Source organism: Myotis myotis, unplaced genomic scaffold (assembly GCF_014108235.1).
Source record: "Myotis myotis isolate mMyoMyo1 unplaced genomic scaffold, mMyoMyo1.p scaffold_m19_p_53, whole genome shotgun sequence".
In the NCBI taxonomy this organism is placed as follows: Eukaryota; Metazoa; Chordata; class Mammalia; order Chiroptera; family Vespertilionidae; genus Myotis; species Myotis myotis.
In genome coordinates, this window is record NW_023416361.1 from 219,835 (window position 1) to 240,829 (window position 20,995).

General features: G+C 49.6%; 1 protein-coding gene across 2 annotated transcripts in view; it reads right to left on the reverse strand.

The window, feature by feature from the left end:
- Positions 1-18,851, reverse strand: part of ARHGEF12 (Rho guanine nucleotide exchange factor 12) — a 208,459-nt gene extending 189,608 nt beyond the window's left edge. Inside the window, exon 1 of one of the 2 annotated variants that reach the window (XM_036311228.1) lies at positions 18,365-18,851. In XM_036311228.1, the coding sequence (XP_036167121.1) occupies positions 18,365-18,396 (32 nt within the window). In that variant the 5' untranslated portion in view covers positions 18,397-18,851. The remainder of the gene's footprint in view (positions 1-18,364) is intronic. The other variant, XM_036311226.1, reaches the window with a different exon arrangement.
- Positions 18,852-20,995: the final 2,144 nt, after the last annotated feature.

The following is a 20,995-nucleotide window of genomic DNA, read 5'->3' on the forward strand; positions in this document are numbered from 1 at the left end:
CCCCACGGGCCTCATCGCCCTCATGAATCCCTGTGGTCTGGCCATCCCATCCCAGGAAGTGGCCATCCTGATCCCCATGGCTCACTCCCTGGTGCAGTTGGGCCTGCCCAGCAAGCATATAGGCAGGAGCTGGCCTCTGAGGGGAAGGAGGAGGGATGCAGGCCAGGGCAGAAGTGGGGAACTTGGCGGTATAAACACAGCCCCCCCCCCCACCCCCACCTCCTGCCGACCCCTCGTGCTGCATTCCTGAACCCCTGGGTGCCCCTGCCCAGCACTGTGCTCTCGGGCCTGGGGTGGGAATAAGGGACCTAGAGCTGCAGCCGGAAGGCAGCCCTCCCTGGCTTGGAATCACAGTGGTTGATCAGGGAGGGATGTGGGGTGCCAAATTCCGCCTCGCTCTCTCCTCCTCCCTCCCCCGCTCTCTCAGAGGCCCCGTGTCCCCGGCGGGCGGACGGGGCTCAGGCCCCGCTCACCATTGTATTGCTGCCCGCTCTGTTGCTGCTGAGGCAGCAGCAGTGGGGGCTGCTGACCTGGCCCTGGCCCAGGCCCCTGGCCAGCCTCCTGCGCCTGGACCCCAAGCAGCAGCGGAGCTTCCAGCAGCCAAAGCAGCAGCAGTAGCCAGTGGGCCAAGTGCCCGGAGCCAGCTGGGGGGCGGCGGCAGTGGTGGCCAGAGTCCCAGCTCCCCTCTGCCACCGGCCCCACTGGGAGCGCCCGGCACAAAGTTCCTAGCTTCCAGCACCAGCGGCCGGGGACTTCTTAGGTGTCTCCTCCTCTCCACCGCCCAGGCTTCATGAATCGCAAGTTTTCTCGGAGGCGGCGGCTGCAGGACTCAGCAGGAGACAGAGGAGCAGGCCGAGTGCGGCTCGGGCTCGACAGAGGGCGCCGGCGCGGAGGACATCTCCCCAGCGGCAGGGGGAGCCGCTGCCCGCTGGGGAGATCTCCTCCGCGCCGGTGCCCTCCGTCAAGCCTGAGCCCGAGCCGCACTCGGCCGGCTCCGTCTCCCACTCTGTGTCCTGCAGCCGCCGCCTCCGGGCGGGGAAATTTACGATTCATGAAGCGCGGACGGCGGGGAGAGCCCGGGTGGCTCCAGCGCTCCAGGGTCGCGTCCGGCCTTCCTGGCCCTGGCTGGCTCCCGGCGGGCGGGCAGGCGGGGCTCATGCTAAGGCAAGCGATGCCCCCGGGTCGCACACGGGAGTGGGCCCCGTCTCCGGTGTGCGGGCGAGGGCTCCGGCGAGGCGATTGGCACCGCTTGCCTTAGCCCCCGTCGCACACAGAGGCCCAGATGGCAGCTTGCGCTGTCCTACCCTGCCTTCAGTATGCAAATTAGCCACCATCTTTGTTGGCGGTTAATTTGCATATCGCCCTGATTAGCCAATGGGAAGCGTAGCGGAGGTATGGTTAATTACCCTTTTTGTCATTTATTAGATAGGATGGCCTGCTATTGCACTGAAAGCCCAGGAAAATCTTGTTTTGCCGCATTCTTGGAAAACCAAGGTGAGGTGAAGAGGGACCATGGAAAGCAATTCCTAAGATAACTAAGAGGACTTGAGAGTGAAATCCGCCTTCCGGTAATTGAGAGGCCTGAGACAGAGGTAACTGAGGAAGTGGCAGACAAGCTTTCTAGAGTCTGCTCTCGAGTTGGAGAAAAAGCTAACCAAGCTCCGGCTAGGCCTGAAATACAGAGCTGCTGCCAACAATGGCTCTGATCTCTTATTCTTCATGGGAAAGTACCTGGATAAATCTGGGCATGTGCCCTGATCAGGAATTGAACTGTGACCTCCTGGTTCATAGGTCGACACTCAACACTGAGCCACGCCAGCAGGTAGAGTCAGTACCAACTTTATCTGTAATATGTATTTCTTCCTTTTCCCCACAAAAAGATGCTGCTAAGTAGTAGGTACATACTTAACATTCACTAGATTGTTTTCTTTTGTGATTTATGCTTGCAATATTTCACAATGAAGTATAATGATGAAAAAGGGGAAATTTAAAAATTAGAGGTTGCAGCTAGGTGAGACATATTTAATACCACTGAAAAAAACATAGGTTTTTTTCTTCTTTTTAAAATTTAGAATTAACTCATTTAAAGAATAATACATTCATATATACCTCCACACAAGCACCATGCCTCCAGTGCCATTATAGACTTTCCCAAAAATCTCACAAAGGTCTACAAACACCAAAAAATCAGTTACTGCCCTAGCTGGTTTGGCTCAATGGACAGAGCATCGGTCTGCAGACTGAAGGGTCCCAGGTTCGATTCCGGCCAAGGGCACGTGCCTGGGTTGCGGGCTCAATCCCCAGTAGGGGGCGTGCAGGAGGCAGCCGATCAATGATTCTCCTTCATCATTGATATTTCTATCTATCTCTCCCTCTCCCTTCCTCTCTAAAATCAGTAAAATATATATTTTTTTTTAAATCAGTTACTGCCTCAGAGCACCTTGTAGCTCTTGCTAAGTGGCCTAGCCTCGCTCACATCATGGTGCCCCCAAAAAAGGGTCCCGAGGCCAGCACAAGTGACAGCAGGCCGAGGTTTGCATCACAGTCTCTCCGAGGCGCCTCCGAACCCAGCATAAACAGCAGATCACTTTGTAGCACCTACCAAGAAGCCCCAAGCCCAGCACAAACAGAGGCTGGTATTGGCCTACACAGAACCCCTTCTGAAAGGTTCCAAAAACATCACATCTAGTGGCAGGCTTCAACCCACTTACCCACCAGCTCCGTACATGACAGTCAAAGTTCAAGCTCCTAAGGTAAGAGCTTGAGAACGCGACTCTAACCCATGGGATTGGCAGCCACACACCTTGCACTCTGTAGTCACAGGCAACTCTCACAGCTGGTCAGCCTGAGAGTCATTCCAACCACTGGCATGCCAACAACAACTGAATCTCAACTACAACAGTAGGGCACATACGATCCACTCGGAGGAAACCCTAGGAGCGCCAGCTTGGATAAGCAGGGAGACAGCACTGCTGGGCCCTCAGAACATCTTCTATCTAAGCTCACAATGGCAAGCAGCTCTACCTAACACAGAGGAACAAACACAGGAGGCTGCCAAAATGAGGAGAACAAAGAAACATGTCACAAATAAAAGAACAGGACAAAAACTCTAGAAAAAGAAGTAACCAAAATGGAGATAAGGAATCTACCACATGCAGAGTTCAAAACCCTGGTTATAAGGATGCTAAATGAACTGAAATGAAAAATACCTAAACACAGAACTTCAACAGAGACAGAAAACATGAATAAGGAGATAGGAAACATAAAAAAGAACTAGTCAGAAATGAAGAATAAAATAACTGAAATACACTGGAGGAAATCAACAGCAGGTTAGATGAAGCAGAGGATCGAATCAGCGATCTGAAAGACAAGGTAGCAGAAAACACCCAATCAGAACATGCAGTGGCTTTAAAATCCAGAGAAATATCTTGGCTGTAGAGGTTGCCCTGAGGATCCAGGGGTCCCACCTGCACACAAGACCCCCAGCCCATGGTTCCAGAGCCGGGAAGAGAAATCCCCATAACTCTGGGCTGTTAAAACCAGTGTGGATTGTAGCTGAATAACACAGAGGCTGCTGGAGTCCCTGACAGTTCCTCTTAAAGGGCCAGTACACAGACTTATGCCCTCTAAACTCCAGAACTGGGGCAGCAGCTGGAAAGGAACCTGGGACATGTGGGGAGGACCTACCTTGTTTGGCCCTAACTGCCCTCCCCAGCTGGCCTGGTCGCCTCTAACTGCCCTCCCTGGCCAGCCTGGCTGCCCCTAACTGCCCTCGCCCGCCAGCCTGGTCACCTCTAACTGCTCTTGCCGCCCTGGTTACCCCTAACTGCTCTCCCCTGCCGGCCTGGTCACCCCTAACTGCCTCTGCCTCGGCCCCCACCACCATGGCTTTTTCCGGAAGATGTCCAGTCTAATTAGCATATTACCCTTTTATTAGTATAGATAAGTATTTGTCATATTATTCTCTACTTTTCTATATGTATTTAAAATACTCCAGAAGATTTTAAGCAAATAAAAAATGGTCAAGTTGCAGAAAAATAAGTTTTGAAATACAACCTGGTAGGCTTGAAAGCAACATTTGCGAAAAAGGGCACAAGTTGCAGTCGGCAGCAAAACTTGTTAGGATTGCTTGGTTAATATTCTTTTGTTGGAAAGGCGTGGTTTGGGCAAAGGAGAAAAGGAAACCAGCCCGATGAAAGGGAATGTCTGATTGGGCCGTTGCCACAGCAGAGAGGGGCAGGTGCGGCAAAGGTTCAGGCTGTCCACAGGCAAGGATGTCTGTGTGTATGGGACACCAAAGGACACCTGTCACGCCTGAAACACTATTTGCTAACACTCACAATTGCAGAGCTCAGGATGAATCACTGTTTTTAAAACTATTATTTCCCTGACATATAAAATATACATACATATAAATATACGTGCACTCTTCTGAGCTTCCCCTGCCCTCCACTTAGTATTTGGCTATGGCCTTCTTTTCATGTCAACAAATTGGATGCACAGACATGATTTTTAATGGCTACAGTGTTATCCCTGACTGTTTGACATTACTATGGTTTACTTCACTAACCCTTTATCGTGGGGCTGGTTGATTCCGGTTTCCCCTGGCATCAACTACAGTGAACATAATTGCTTATTTGACTGTTTACTTAGGACACATTCACAGACATGGAACTCCTGGCCCAAAGCTAATTCACTTGAATTTTGATCCACATTTCCAAATTGACTTTCTAGAAAGTGCTTCTGTTTGTTTAGTCCCGTGGTCGGCAAACTGCGGCTCGCAAGCCACATGCGGCTCTTTGGCCCCTTGAGTGTGGCTCTTCCTAAGCCTTAGGAGTACCCTAATTAAGTTAATAGCAATGTACCTACCTATATAGTTTAAGTTTAAAAAATTTGGCTCTCAAAAGAAATTTCAATCGTCGTACAGTTGATATTTGGCTCTGTTGACTAATGAGTTTGCCAAACACTGGTTTAGTCCATTGGTTTTAAATCAGATTACACTCCCACAAACAGGGTAAGAGAAAACTGTTCAACACGCCTTCGACAAATCGCAAACTCTTGCTGAACTTGAGCGACTCTGTCCCGGCATATCTGTCTGCGTGCTTTTCAAGGCACTTTTGAAGGAAGGAAAGGGATCCGGCGCCCCTAGGTTCTCCCGCGTGGACAGAGCTGGAAAAGCAAAGTTCCCCGAGAAGGTGGAAGCGCAGCAGGGATCCTCCCAGCCAGGGTAGGGGCATGCCTGGACGCCCCCTGCACTCCGGGGCTGGGGCTGGGCACAGGGGGCGGGGCCAGCCCTGGGCGGGCCACAGCCATGTCCCCGCCAGCCCTGAGCAGTAAGAGCCCCCAACACCCTTCCCTGTCCCCTTTTCCGGGTGGGCGGGGACAGCAGGTGGTGGGGAGACCTCCCATTGCTCCCAGTCCTGACTCCCGAATCCCACACGCTGTGTTACTGAGAAAACTTAGGCAGGGACATGTCACCGGGCGCAGGACCAGGAGGATCCGGGCTAGAAAGTGAAGTCCAGGGAGGCGCGGGTGGCACGGCCGAGGGCCCTGTGTGGGTGCGGGTGTGTCAGTGTGTGTCGCTCAGGTCCAAGCTCATGCACACTCACACGGCCGCACCTCGGCTCTGCACCCTCGGCCACCAGGAACCTCCGCGGAGCCTGCCGTGATCTTGGATGCATTCAGTCCCAGCATCAAGCAAGTCTGAAAAAGTTTCCCCAGACTGACTCGCGGGACCCAGACTGACGCCCCGCCTCCCACCATGTGCCCACCCAAGGCTGGCCCCGCCCCGAGTGCCCGGGGTCTGAAGGCCAGCCATGCCTCTGATCACGGGAGACCCAGTATTCTGCCACACCCCGGCCAGGTCCCAGAGCTCTCTTCCACCTCTGGGCCCCTGCCGGGCCCAGGGCCCAGTCGTTTGGTCGTCCCTCACTGCCCCCCCTGCCAGCTGGTCGTCCCACGCAGCCTTCTGTTCGGTCATCTGTTTGATTGTTTACATTGTGACAGCTCCTGGCTTTTTATATATTAGGACTAGTGGCCCGGTGCACAAAAATTTGTGCACTCGGGGGCTGGGGGGAGTGTCCCTCAGCCTGGCCTGCACCCTCTCCAATCTGGGACCCCTGGAAGGATGTCCTACTGCTGGTTTACAGGGATCGGGCCTAAACTGGCAGTCGGACATCCCTCTCACAATCTGGGACTGCTGGCTCCTAACCACTCACCTGCCTGCCTGCCTGATTGCCCCTAACCACTCTGCCTGCCAGCCTGCTTGCCCCCAACTTTCCCCCACCGCCAGCCTACTCGCCCCCAAATGCCACCCCCCCCCCCCCGCCAGCCTGATCAGCCCCAACTGCCCCCTGTACCAGTGTGCTCACCCCAACTACCCCCCCTGCTGGCCTGCTTGCCCCTAACTGCCCCCCCCCCCTGCTGGCCTGCTTGCCCCCAACTGTCCCCCTGATGGCCTGCTCACTCCAAATGGCTCCATCTTCTATTCCATTTGTGTCCTTTCCACCCCTAAGTTAATGCCTTATCCTTAATATGTGGTTATGAGATGTCTCTGTGACTGAGCTGGGAAACCTTTCATGTTTCTCTTTCCTTCCCCTTCATCTCAGGATAACTGAGCTCTGCGGTTTGTGTGGGACGAAAGGCCCTGGGAATACAATGCTGAGCCCCCTGAACTCGTATTATTCTTTATTGTATTTTTTGATTCTTCGGGCTGAATTAAACATGAAAACAGAAGAAAATACACCCTTAGATATAGAATCTGAGTCATTACCTGGAGATTTCTGTGGTAGTTAACACTGAAGCATGAGACACCTGTGTTTATTGGTCAATTTCCTCAACTATGGGACGAAGGTTGATCCTGCCCCTCGGATCCTATGGAGGTTGGATATGATGCATCCAGAGGGATTAACTGGCAGCTCGGAGAATAAGATCAGAAATCCACAGACACTTGTTTCCTTTACCCAGACAGAGTTAGAAAAACACAAGTCCTTTTATCATAACAGCAGCAAGGGCCATGCCTGTGGGAGGAGGAGCAGGGAACCAGGGCTTCCCCCTTGCTCCTTCCCCGCCCTCCCTTCCTCCATCCCTGCACTGGTCCCACTGCTATGCTATGGTGGAACCGCTCAACTCAGGATCTTGCCCTGCCCATGTCACAGAAAGGAGCATGTGCACTTCTTGCAGACACAGAAGCAGCTGTGGAGTAGGGAGGTGGTGGTTATTCCCCTGAGCAGGCACTGAAGTCCTTGTTAAAGTCTCCACTCCAGAGCCTGTGAGTCCTGGGAGGCTGCACAGTGGAGGCGCCACATTCCTTTCAGTAGAAACTGAAGATTGATGGGAGCCTGCCGGCTGTGGGGAAGGACCAGGAGGTCTGCCTTGTGCCCATTCCCAATGCACAGTCCCGCTTTGCTGGTGGAGCCTCCTGAGCCCAACGCCCATGGCCTGGGCACACAGGGGGCGGGGCCAACGCCGACGCCATGTTCCCTCTGAGCCCCACGGATGGCTGGGGCTGCACTCAGGAAGGGCTGCACACAGAGCCGGCTGCACACGGGGCAGGGACCCTGCCTTCGCCGCTTTCCCCCTGAGCTCTGTGCCGATGGCCTGGCCGCACACGGAGTGGGCTGCACACGGGGGTGGGGACCCCTGCCATCCCCTTGTTCAGCCTGAGCTGCCTGCCAATGGCCTGGCCATACACGGAGCGGACTGCACATGGGGCGGGGGCTCCTTCCATCCCCTTGTTCCGCCTGAGCTCCGCGCGGATGGCCTGGCCGCACAGAGCGGACTGCACATGGGGCGGGGGCCCCAGTCATCCCCATGTTCCGCCTGATCTCCGCGCCGATGGCCTGGCCGCACGGAGCGGGCTGCACATGGGGCGGGGACCCCCCCCTTCGCCGCTTTCCGCCTGAGCCCAGCAAGGATGGCCTGGCCGCACTGGGGGCGGGGCCCCACCATCACCTCCTTCCATTTGAGCCCCAGGGCCACTTTTGCCTTGCCACCCGGCTCTTAGGTGCCACTTGGGTTTCCTATCACCCTGTGGCAGGCGGCTTCTTCCCCTTTCACCTCCCAGCATTGCGCCTACATATGCAAATTAACCGCCATCTTTGTTGGCAGTTAATTTGCATATCGCCCTGATTAGCCCATGGGAAGGGTAGTGGAGGTACGGCTAATTACCATGTTTCTCTATTATTAGATGGGATGATGGCCATTTTTCTACTGCACTTACATGGATTCTGAAATGAGGTAAACAACAGAACTTAACTAAAGAAAACTAAAACTTCTAAATATCTAGAAAGACTATTTTAAATGTTTCTATACACAGTGAAAGAAGCTTTAAAAATTAGATAGTAGTACTATACTAAAATAAACTATTTTCATGTTAATTATAATAATTTTCTTATTCACTGGCCTGTATAAATCCCCTCTGATTACCTCATTGCCTCCTGCCAATCTACAAACTAAAGGGGATTAGTCAGTTTTACTTGCTTCCCACTGTTGATTACATAACACCCCTCCCCAAAGAATATGCCATGAAATTGATGACCCAGATCCACCATGCATGCCTGCTGCTGCCTACAACCATAGAAAGGACAGGTGGACACACTGTGTCCCACTGCATGCTAGTAAAACCTGTGAAGTCTTGAGTCAAAATGGAGGCTTTAAAGCAGCTGAAAGTGGCTTTAAAGACAAAAGGAGACCTGACTTGGGATGGTAAACACACACAGTGTACAGATGATGGTCTTTAGTATTGTGTACCTGAAACCTGTAAAACGTTATTAACCAGTATCACCCCAATACATTCAATTAAAATAAAATAAAATTAGACTAATTTCCTTACTTTTATATTATCCTGAGGATATCCTTAAAGATTTGACAGAGCCTTTCTCTGGACAGTAAATCACACAGGTGAATACAGGATTTTTATAAATGACTCCAATGTTCTTCTCCAGAGTGAATAACATCACTGACTGGGAACTCCCAGAAGACTTGGAGCCATTAAGGGCTGGGATTCCTTTCAAATGGCATCATTTCAACAGAGGCTCAGTGAGAAATGAAACCTCCTGCAAATCAAAAAAGTTGCAATGTGCTTTCTTTCCCCAGAGGCTTACTACCTGCTTCTCCCCCTCCCCCCTCCCCCCCCCCCCACGTAAAGATGCTGCTGGAAGAACAGCTGACATTCTGCTGTGAGCCTCCTCCAGAAACGCCCCAAATACACAGAACAGGTTTCTGGCTGCCTCTCCATGAACATCCTTCTCTACTTGACACCTATCACCTACTAGACAATAAGCATCTACTGAAAGAAGGACACTATCAGAGACAGTAACACATTTACGGTAAAATGATGATATCCAGAAACTGCCTCAAAATAACCCAGTGGAGAAGCAGAACAAGGAAACAGATGAGCCAAGACTGTACATGCACTGACAATTGCTAAAGCTAATGATGTGAAAATGGGGGTTCGTCTTACTAGCCTCTATATTTTTGTATATGTTTGAAATATTTCGTTAAAAAACTTCCCCAGATTCAAAACAATGCATTTACCAAGCAGTTAGTGAGCACTTCTGATTCCTGATGACTCACTCTCCCCCCTGCTCCCTTCAGAGGATTATGCAGACTTGCCCATTAGTGTGTGATCTGCAATGCGACCTGTGGGAGTGACATCCCTGGCCCACTGACAATGAGCCTGCCCACACAGCGTGCTCTGGCCAATGGCATGTGTAAGCGGGGATGACTGATGGACACCAGGGCTGAGGAGAAACTTGAAGAGCCATCATATGTTTGCACCAGTTTCCTGTTCGTTCCCTCTCACAGGACAATGGCATCTCTCAGCGAGAGGCTGCTCCCTCAGCCAGGGTTCCACAAATGCTGCAGCCAATCCACAGCGGACATGATATAATGTAAGCAAGAAATAAACCACTGTTGTGAACCACTGGAATTTGAATGGGTTGTTACGGTAGCATAAACTAGCAAAAGCTGACGGATACGCTAGGGCAGTGGTCGGCAAACTCATTAGTAAACAGAGCCAAATATCAACAGTACAACGATTGAAATTTCTTTTGAGAGCCAAATGTTTTAAACTTAAACTATATAGGTAGGTACATTGTTACTAACTTAATTAGGGTACTTCTAAGGCTTAGGAAGAGCCACACTCAAGGGGCCAAAGAGCCGCATGTGGCTCTCGAGCCACAGTTTGCCCACCACGGCTCTAGGGGCTAGGTACAAAGCATGTTAAAATGAAAGGCTAGTATATTTTTAAGAATGTTTTAGCCCTAGCCGGTTTGGCTCAGTGGACTGAAGGGTCCCAGGTTTGATTCCAGTCAACAGCACATGCCTGGGCTATGGGCTTGATCCCCAGTAGGGGGCGTGCAGGAGGCAGCCAATCAATGATCCTCTCTCATCATTGATGTTTCTATCTCTCTTTCCCTCTCCCTTCCTCTCTGAAATCAATAAAAATGTTTTTTAAAAAAGAATGTTTTAGAAGGCAGATAAAAAAACTTAACAATGGTTAACTGAGTCGACAGTTTGAGAACTGGTGGGTGTATAGGGATAGGGATAAGATCAGAGAGAGACTTTATTTATACCATCATATGTCAATGAATTTTCTTGTGTATGTTTTTTTAAACCTGAACAACTAGGGACTTGGATAATTTGAGCTATTTTTTATTTCCTATGTACTTTAGTATTAAAAATATAACAATATATTTAAGCAAATAATAGTTACTTAAAAATGATTAAGAACCATCTTTCTACCCAATGAGAAACTAAAAAGTTGTTGATAATTTAGCTTTTTAAAAAGTGTCTTCCCCCCAAAAAACACAACTGTTAATTTTTTAAAGTGGCAAAGGCTAAATGCAAAAATCCTACATACTAAAGAGCTAACATGCAAATGGTTGTCATACCCTCACAGCCTCGGGTCCTCGTGCTGGAACTGCTCAGACACTCAACACTGGGGAGAGAGGAATGGGGACCAGCCAGGCTGTGGCCCAGGAGAGGAACAAGCCTCCTGCTCCACGGTCCTGGGCGCCAGTGCCTGCAGCTGCAGCCCAGGAGAGGACAAGCCGCCCACCCCGTGGTCCCGGGTGCCTGCGGCTGCGGCCCAGGCGAAGCCTCCTGCCCACGGTCCCCTGCAGCTGCAGCCGGCCGGGGAAAGTTGGCCCAGGTCCTGGGTGCCTGCAGCCAGCCAGAGGGAGGGAAGCCCAGGTCCAGGGTGCCTGCAACTGGCTGGAGGAGAGAATCCTGGGTCCTGGGTCCTGGGTCCTGGGTACGGGGCGAGGCAGAGGCGGTTGGGGCGATCAGGCCAGCAGGGGAGCAGTTAGGGGCGATCAGGCAGGCAGAGGGGTTAGGGGCGATCAGGCCAGCAGGGGAGCAGTTAGGGGCGATCAGGCAGGCAGAGGTGGTTAGGGGCAATAACGCAGGCAGGCAGAGGGGTTAGGGGAGATCAGGCAGGTGAGTGGTTAGGAGCCAGCAGTCCTGGATTGTGAGAGGCAGGCGAACATACCCTAAGCAGTTCCAGATTGGAAAGGGTGCAGGCCGGGATAAGGGACCCCCCCCCCCCCCACTGGGGCACAAATTTCATACACTGGGCCTCTAGCAAATAAATAAAAAACAGGAGCATGACGTAGGTTTCACAACTATAGGGCTTTGGGTTATTGGTACTGATCTCAAAGAGAATTCTCTCAATTACATTATTTTAGTACACCAGTAAACTGGTGAGGAAGCCTGCTCTAGGCATTAAGTTTTGTGGAACAAGACTCAAATAGTACTACTACAGACAAGGCATTTTACTCTACTAAGTTAGCCCATGGAGGTTAAAATTATTAAAAAGAGTTAGAAGAACAAAAAAGGAAAATATTCTAACCATGACTCTTGCCTTGATTAAACACTTGAATGTTTTCAGAAGTCAAGTTCCATAGAGTAAGACTTAACAACGTGAACATATTTTTACTTAATTTGAGCAATATTTGAACATAGCAGTATCTTGCAAATATGATTAGGATATGTCTGTACTTTTCAGACTTGTATCTCAAAGCACCTCACAAACATTAACCCTCATTTCGCCTGAGGGGTAGATGTTGCACATTATAATAATCCATCCTTTTCACTACAAAATATTTAAATACCCCTCAGCAGTACTTGCCCTGAGAAGGTCTTACCCCAAACAGCCCATAAAACAGGAAATAAGCTGACAGTGCATGTGCCACCAACAATCTCTGACAAGATCAGACCTTCACCCACAAGAACCACTTCCTCTGAGTAAACCACAAAGACTGCACAGGGCAAACCACAATATACTAGCTTGTATCTGGAACGCAGATAGAGAACTCACCTAACAGCTAGGGAAGACTATGTCTAAGTGCCTGCACAGGTTTCCTATATGTTTTACGTGTATTCTGAGGACTTACTACTCTTCTGGAGAAGATATAGCCACCTTCTGCATTACACATGCAATTTCTTCACATGCCAATGAAGTCTTCAGGCTTTCAACAATAATCTACATTTTCTGAGTCCACATAAGACCTACAAACTCCTCTTTAATGTCTTATGTGAATCTAAAAGCAGCATTTAAATATAATATTTGACCAAAACTGTAGTCTCAAAGCAATTTTTTTAAATGAGTTTTATAATATTAAAAAGCAGTGTAACCGGTGACTAACTGTAAGCATCAACTAAACCAGATTTTTAAAATTTATTTCCAATTTCTTCATGAATTTTTACTCACAGTCCCAAGATGGGAAATCCAATTTTTCACTGGCCATTACATTTGCATGTTTCTCAACACTCGGAAGCCAGTAAGAACCTAAACTGTCAGCTACGTTAACTAATTCACTAAGCTAAACTTAGTGTCTCTCTCCTTGTACGCTTATGCAATTCAGGCAAAGCCTCTGGCCTTCAGCATCATCGTGTATTACCTCTGCAGAAGCGAAAAGCTGAAAGTTACTGGTATCCGCTTCGTGGGCTTTTCTTAGAAGCTATATTAGAGGCGGTTTTACAAACTTCTTTCATATGTGGCTATCTTGGTACTCTGGATATTCTAAGCTGAAAAAGTGAAATGCTCTAAATTTGGCATGCTTCCAAAATTCTAAACTTTGAGGGAATTATCACTAAAAATGTGTCCTGATTATGAGATTAGACTGCTGTGCAGTCTCCTGAGAAAGTGATGAGCAGCTACTCCAGAAACACTTAAAATGAGAATAGATAAGACACTAAAAAGCATCCTATAAGAGACAAAATCCCTCTTGGACTTGGTCAGGTTGGAAAGTAGGAAAGAAAAAATGTATGTAGAAAGACAATAATTTAAAGTGAAAGAGTAGGGGACTTGAGAGCCAAAAAATCTACATCAAAAATCTAGATTATAAAACTGTCCTTTCTAGTTTTATAACTTGACTTAAACTTTATGAGCTGCCTAAAGTGGTGATCTGCTCCACACTGAGTCGAAAACATTGTAAATGCTAAAGAATGACAGGGTATCAGTACATGCATGAGGGTATTTTACTCAAAAGGAGATATAATACTTAAAATTAAATACCACTATTTTGAAGACTCTTAATTATTAAAAGGGAAAGGAGCATGTCTTCCCATGAAACCTTAAAATATTATCAAAACCAAGTTTTAACGGATGAGATCAAATAAAGTTAAACTCCCTATTCCTGAAAATATGGCATGGTCAATTTCTAGGAGGTAAGAAATTATATGATAAGAAACATTTTCAGTAACTTTGTCAGACAACTAAGATGTAAAAGAGTTCCTCCAATTATCTCTGAATAAAAAACATTAAAACATCCTGCTGGTTCTGTGACCGATGTTAGTTTGGCAGACAACTAATACCAATTTCTAGATGGCTTTTAGAAGAGGCAACCACGTGTGTTTATGCAAAGACTAGTGGCCTGGTGCACGAATTAAAAGGGAATTAATTAGAGGAAATATTTTAATATTGCTATTTGCCCTTTATAATAGAAGTGTCAGAGATGAAAGAAAATTAGTAAAATGTACATGGAAATCTCCCCCCTGTCAGAGTTTGGGGTGCGCTGTGGGACCCAGAGTCAAGTCCCCGCCCACCCACGTGCACCTTGAAATCATGCCAGACTGAGACCCGGCCGGCTCCACCCCCACTGAACGAGACCCAGACCCGGCTGGCCCCACCCTGTCAAGCCCCACTGGGGCGGGGGGCACAGCCTCAGGTCTTCCGGCCCAGCCTCAGGTCCCCTGGCCACAGTGCCGGGGTCAGGGACATGGCCTCAGGTTCTCCCGTCAAGCCTCGCTGGGGTGGGGGGTGTAGCCTCAGGTTCCCCACCCCAGCCTGGTGCCACACAGCCTCAGGTCCCTGCTGATTGGTCGTTACAGCATCATAGCATGACAACCATTTGCATATGAGCCTTTTATTATTAAGACTAGAGGCCCGATGCACGAAATTCGTGCAAGAGTAGGCCCTCCGTTCCCCGGCTGCCAGCACTGGCTTCCCTCTGGCACCCAGGACCCGGGCTTCCCTCCGGCACCTGGGACTGGGCTTCCTTCCAGCCACCCACCGGCAGGTACTCAGGACCTGAGCTTCCCTCGCAGCCCTGGCTTTGTCCAGCAGGCCGTCTGGAAGGACATCCAGAAGAACATCCGGTCTAATTAGTATATTACGCTTTTATTATTATTGATTTTTCCCAGGACCCACAATGCTCCACATAAAAATTTATAAAACACACTATTTATGGATTCCGTCAATGTTTGCCTCAAATTTAATTTTTAAATTGAAAATTCAAACTTAGTTTTTAAAAAATTCGACGTTAACTCAACATTGTTATATACAACTGGAAACCAAGAATGTGTTATGCAGTATTGCCAAGTTAACATATTTGTGTATTGATTCAAATAAAGCTTCTCCTGTCATTTCATTGAATAAATATGAACATCTAATAAGTGTGCCATTTACCAGGAAGATTACAGCTCTGTATTTTTAAAATTTAATTTGGATGGTACATGTTTCTCGTGTAGAATTGAACAAGTGAATGTACTACTGCAGACCTACATGAATCATGATTTTATATTAGAAAAGACAACATAACTGGGATTGATTCCCAATTTCAATCTTGTGTTTATCAAATGACTGACTTTATAAGTAAATACTACAAATAATTTCACCTTGCAGATGGCTCAGGCAATCTTCAAAATAGCACAAAGTATTTTTTTGGATTGTTTTCTAATCAAGAGCATTATAGAGAGCATTATATGGCAGAAAAAGTATCATGAATGAAAATGCTAATTACTGGATATATGCATATAAAGTCACAGGTTTCCACATTCACTTTTAAAGTTTACTCAAATTAAATAAGCATAAAGCTGAACTCACACTAAGAAAATCCCAATACCTCAAAAACCTGTCTTTATCTCTAAATCAAAACAACAAAATCCATAAGTCCAAGACAAAAGTCCATTTGTTTCAAGGAAGACCCTTATAACAAAATCCTACCTGTATTGTCCCCTAAAAATTCATTGTTCTAGAACAGCCGTGGGCAAACTACAGCCCGCGGGCCAGTGGCCCGTTTGAAATGAATAAAACTAAAAAAAAAAAAAAAGACCGTACCCTTTTATGTAATGATGTTTACTTTGAATTTATATTAGTTCACACAAACACTCCATCCATGCTTTTGTTCCGGCCCTCCGGTCCAGTTTAAGAACCCATTGTGGCCCTCGAGTCAAAAAGTTTGCCCACCCCTGTTCTAGAACCTAGCCTGAAATCATTTACTGAGTCGACGGAAAATCATTCTTTTCTATTTCTCAGAAGAAATTCCAATTGCCATAGAAGCCCTGAATTCAACCTAAGAGGATTGGGAATGCGGTAATCAATGCAAACTGAAAAGCAGCAATCAGATATTCCTGCCACTTTTTAAGTGCTGATTCTAAAAGATGAAAACTACAGTCTCCAGGTCTCACAGAAGTTGCAAAGCAAGAGACTGGAAGGTCCCCCACTTATACATGTCTTTAAGCTGTTCAGATAGTCTATAAACAAAGAGTACCATAAACATAGTTTGGGTTTTTTAATTGACGACGATGCCTTTAAAAAAGGGGGATGGGAGGTTTGGGGAGATGAAAAGGAGGAAGAGAGTAAATAAATTTAACTGCAAAATAGTAACAGGATGTCAGTTCTGAGCGTCCAAAGTGACCAATCCACAGCCTAAACACAGCTGAATTCCATCCCAGCCCCAGCACTTCCCGAATGCGTAAGAATAAAACTTTCTTATCTTGTTCAGCCGTGTGTCCTCTGCCACCAACTGCAAAAGAGTAACCTCCAAAGCCAGCCCGTCTGAATTCAACTAAGGACAGACAGACTCCAGTCCGCAGTGCAAGAGCTCAAACTCCCACAGCTGGCCTGCGGGTCTGCACACCCTACAAAGCAAAGCCAGACCTTGTAACAATACTTCACACTTGAAAGGATCTTTAAAAGCTACACTGGCACTACTAACCGTGCCAACAGCTCTGGAATCAGCAAGGCATACCTCCAGTGCACTGCAGTGAGTAAGCAAGAGGATGAGGCAGGCAGGGCTGAGCAGAAGGTAGGAACGATTCCAGAAGGCTGTTAAGGCATCCTGGCACAGACAGAGCATCAAAGCTGTGTTTCACCCCAACACACATTCAGGTCAGGGGCAATTCCTCTCCAAAGAGCCAATGGATGCTAGATATTTATAGAATATGCTTAAAGAACAAGTAATGGTCACATAAGAATAATTCTTACTTCAAAAAACTGTTAGTAAATTTCTAAGAAACAGGTTTCCATACTGTCTCAGTAGTGCGTCTTAAATTAAGTGACTTTCAAGGGTGTTATTTTTCTTTTAAAAAAATATGTAAAATCAGGCGGCACTTGAACCAATTCAAAGATATTACTATACAAACGGATTTGCAGATTCATCTTATACTTAGAATCCTCATCTTTTACCCTGTGGGCCTACCACAGTGCCTGGCAAAGAACGGGCATCGATTAGCTGCATGCTTATTGTATATTTATAGCTCATCTACGTTATAGAAAGGGCACAAATCCCAAGATTCTATTTCCAAGATAATGGAAATAGTAAGAAAAATCTCTGAGAAGCAAAGACGAAGAAAGGTCATTAAGTAGGGGCTTGTGGGTGATTTTGTGTGGAATGAATTGATGACTCTCTATCTGTCTCTACAAAATTAAACACCCCTCTGATCACAATGAAAACCACCAAGTAACTACCTTAGTTCCTAATAAGACTTCTTCCTACGGGCTCAGCAGAGTGGGAGGGAACTGAGCCAGCCAGGAGGACAATCACCCACACCCCGTGAAACCGATTTCTCAGAAGCAAAACTCCCTGAAGGGAAGGAGGACAACCAGAGAAATCAAGGTAAGCGTGGCTACTCCTGTTACGTGCGCTCTCAAAAAGTTGAAAATTACTTCATTTCATTGAAAACTAAAACATATTTTTTAAGACATGCAATCTAAAAATAAATATAGTTTAAATGTTTAATGGTATCTTTTTAGGTAAACATTCACTTGACACTGGGAAGCATCAACAGGAACAGGAAGTTCTGTTTCTGGAGTAGCTGTTATGGTATGATAATGGCATTTGGCCCTTTTAAAATCAACAACTAAGTCTTACAATTAGGAGGAACTCGTTTAGGAAACTCAACTATTTTCTGCAGAAGCACTATTGCACCCTTCATCAAAGAGCTTTCATCGGCCCCCTAATTCGGTTATTTTCTTTTTTTAATGACATAATAGTTTGAAGGTTGCTTGGGGGAAAAAAAACAAGCTGAAGTCTCAGACAAGGATACAAAGTCATAATAAAATTGAGAAATAAAATGTATTAAAAGGATATGCCTATCCCTTGACCTAATTAATATTCAAAAGACTGCCACGAGTGCTGCACGGAAAGCACAATCCCCGCCGCCAGCAGCCCGGCCAGTCCGCCCGCCGCGCTCCCTCCAGGTTCGCTCGGGTTCTGGGAGATGAAACACTGAACGTGCAATGACTCCAGTCCAGCCCCAGGGCCCCCCACTTCTTCAGCTCCTGACACCGGCCCCCCGAGCCCGTGATGCGGTGACGTCACGTTCGGACAGCCCTCGACCGGCACCGCGCAGGGCGGTCCCGACGCGATGGTTCGCCGGCCGGCGCTCCGCTCGGGCTCCGGGGCCGGGACGAGCGGGGGCGACGCCGCACCCTCCCCGCCGGCTCCGCCGCCACCGTCCTCTGGCTCCTGGGCGAGGACAGGCCCGGGCCCCGGGCCGAGAGCCGCTCCCGGGAACCCGCGGCAGCGTCCCCCGAAGCCGACCTTCCCCAGCGCCACCACCCGGGGCCGGTCGGGCCGGGCCCTCCCCCCGCGTCCCGGTGGCCGGCCCGGGCCTGGCGGCGGCGCGGACGAACCTGTCGGTGGTCGTGGGCTGTGAGCCGCTCATTGGGCCGTGGCGAGAGGTCCTGCTTCTACCCAACTGGCATCTTACGGGGCCGGGGCCCAGGCCCGGCTCCGAGAGGGACGACCGGGGCCGGCTCCGAGCCGCAGGCCGGCATCGAGGGCGGCCGCGGGGCCAGGGGGCGCGGCGGGGGCCCGACCGGAGGTCGCCCGGACCGGCCGAGGCGGAGGGGAGGCCGCCGGGGAGGAGCGAGCTCGAGGGCCGCGCGGGGAGCAGGCGCCGCCGGGAGCCGCCTCTATCGGGGGCCGCCGGGCGCTCGGGGCCGCAGCCTCCGCCGCCTCTCGGGCCCCCGGGCGCCGGGCTGGCGCGGCCCCATGTCCCGGGCCGGGTCGCTGTGCCTTCCTCGCCGCCCCACCGCCTCGGGCGCGGACGCTGGTCTCAGCGCCGCCTTCCGCCGCCCATCGCGGCCCCGGCCGGCTCTTCCGCGGCGCGCGGCCCCGCCCCGTCGGCTGGGCGGCGGCTCCCGAGCGGCCGGAGCGTCCGGCCTGCGCGCGGCGGTCCCTGGTCGCGGCCGCCTCCCAGTCCAGGCCTCGCGGGAGCTCGTGCGGCGGGCGGAGGAGGCCGCGGCGGCGGGGCGGGCGGGGTTCCGGTTCCGGTTCTGTCTCCGCCGCGTCCAGCGCGAGCCGGCCCCGCCCCGCTGACCCGGAGGCCTCCGCCCAGACTGGGGCGCGTCCCGCTTCCACCCGAGGCTCCGGGGAGCGGCTCCGGCCCCGGAAACTCGCTCCGCGGAGGCCGCGCCGGCTCCCCGACCCGGTACGCGCACCGACGGCCTCCGGTGGACGGAAACGACCTCGGTCCGGGGCTGCCGCCGTCCCGCTGGGGACGCGCCCCCGCCCCGGAGGTTGGGGAGCCGGGCCGGGCCGGGAGGAAGGGCGTGCGGCGGCGGGACGTCTCCGGGGCAGCGCTGCTTCGGCCGCTGCTGCCCGGCAGAGTGGGCGCCTGTGCCCGAGTGAGAGGCCCGGTGCTCCCGGCCACGGCCGCCCGCGGGGACGGAGGGGAGGGAGGTGCGTCGGTGCGTGGCGGCCGTCGGAAGAGTCCCCGCCCCCGACCGGGGGCTCCCTGGCCTTCGGGCTTCGTGATTCCAGAATTGGGGATGGTGACCATTTAAGTGACTGTACCCCATTCGATACAGTTCCTTTTCATGCCGCTTGCGGGCATCTAAAGTAGCTGTAGTGTTATCAGAGTTTTCAGACTTGGTTTTAAACTTGTGCTGATGGGCGCGGGACCTCAACCTTTTTGTGGAAATCAAGTGACAAAGGAAATGCAGTAACACTGGGTGTGGAGACGGCAACGATGACCTCCCAACAAGGCTGTCCTAAAAGTCAGCCCCACAGTTCCTGAAAGGAATGGTCATTATCCCGGAATAGATGTCCGAACCAAGGCTGAAATTAGAAGGGTAACTAACCGTGGTCATTATTTCTTATAATTTCTTGTACATGTTTATTACTTGTTCTTAATTGAATTGAATTTATTTTTTTTTAAAAAAAGAAATTAGGGTTAAAAAACAAAAAGGAAAAGCTAAACAGAGGCCAGAGATGACTCTTTATTGCTTGATCTTTTTTGAGTTCAGGGCACAGCCACCTTATTTTGTAATGTTTATTTTGGGAAGGAATAGAAGCGAGTTAGGGTTCCAAGCCGCTTTGGGAATGATCAAACCAGGACACATCGCCACCTGCTGGTAGCGTAACAGTTCTGTCCTGAAGACAATTATTTTCCGCATACTGTAACTGGAAAGAGTTCCATCCATCAGTATACAATAACCAAAATGCAAACTTTATTTCCAAACTTATATCTTTTGTACACGTACTAAATATGTATCTTTTTTGCCCTGTCCTAATAATTTTATAGTAGCCCCAATGACTCATCAAATCATGCATTTTAAAAATGAGTTCCTTTCTTTCCTTCAAGAATGCCTCACTACTTGTGCTTCGGGAATAAAACAAACTGGGAAAGTTTCCTGATTCACCTCCTTTTCCTTGCATACAAAACCTCTTTGCAGACTGCTTTCAAGATCTTTCCAAAGCTAAACAGACCCACAGTTCTAGCTGTGAGCAAAGAAGGCTCTTGCTGTGGGAAAGTTTCAGAAGACAGTTAGCAAAGGACTTAATTAAGCCAGTCATTCATCCCAGAACTGCTCTTTTTAACGGCAGATCTCTGTATGCACCCACCGCGCCCGAATGGCGACAGGGTCCCTGGAGCTTCTTTACAGGCGTTGGTAGCTCTGGACCAGTGGGCCCTAACATGGGGCACACGCCCCACGGGGGCAATTTAATTTTTAAGGGGGACAATTCGAAAATAAGTTATTAACAGTGAATTATTTGCATTTCTTATGGTTCTAGGGGCCTCATATACAGTATACAGTCAGTTCTCTGGTTACGTCAGATTCGATGTACATTGTTTCGTGGTTACATCGCCATCTCTCATCTATACTAATAAAAGGGTAACATGCTAATTAGACTGGGTCGACTGGACATCTTCCAGTCATCCTTTTGGACAAAGCCACGGTAGCAGGGGCCGAGGCAGAGGCAGTTAGGGGCAATCAGGCTGGCAGGGGAGAGCAATTAGGGGTGATCAGGTCAGCAGG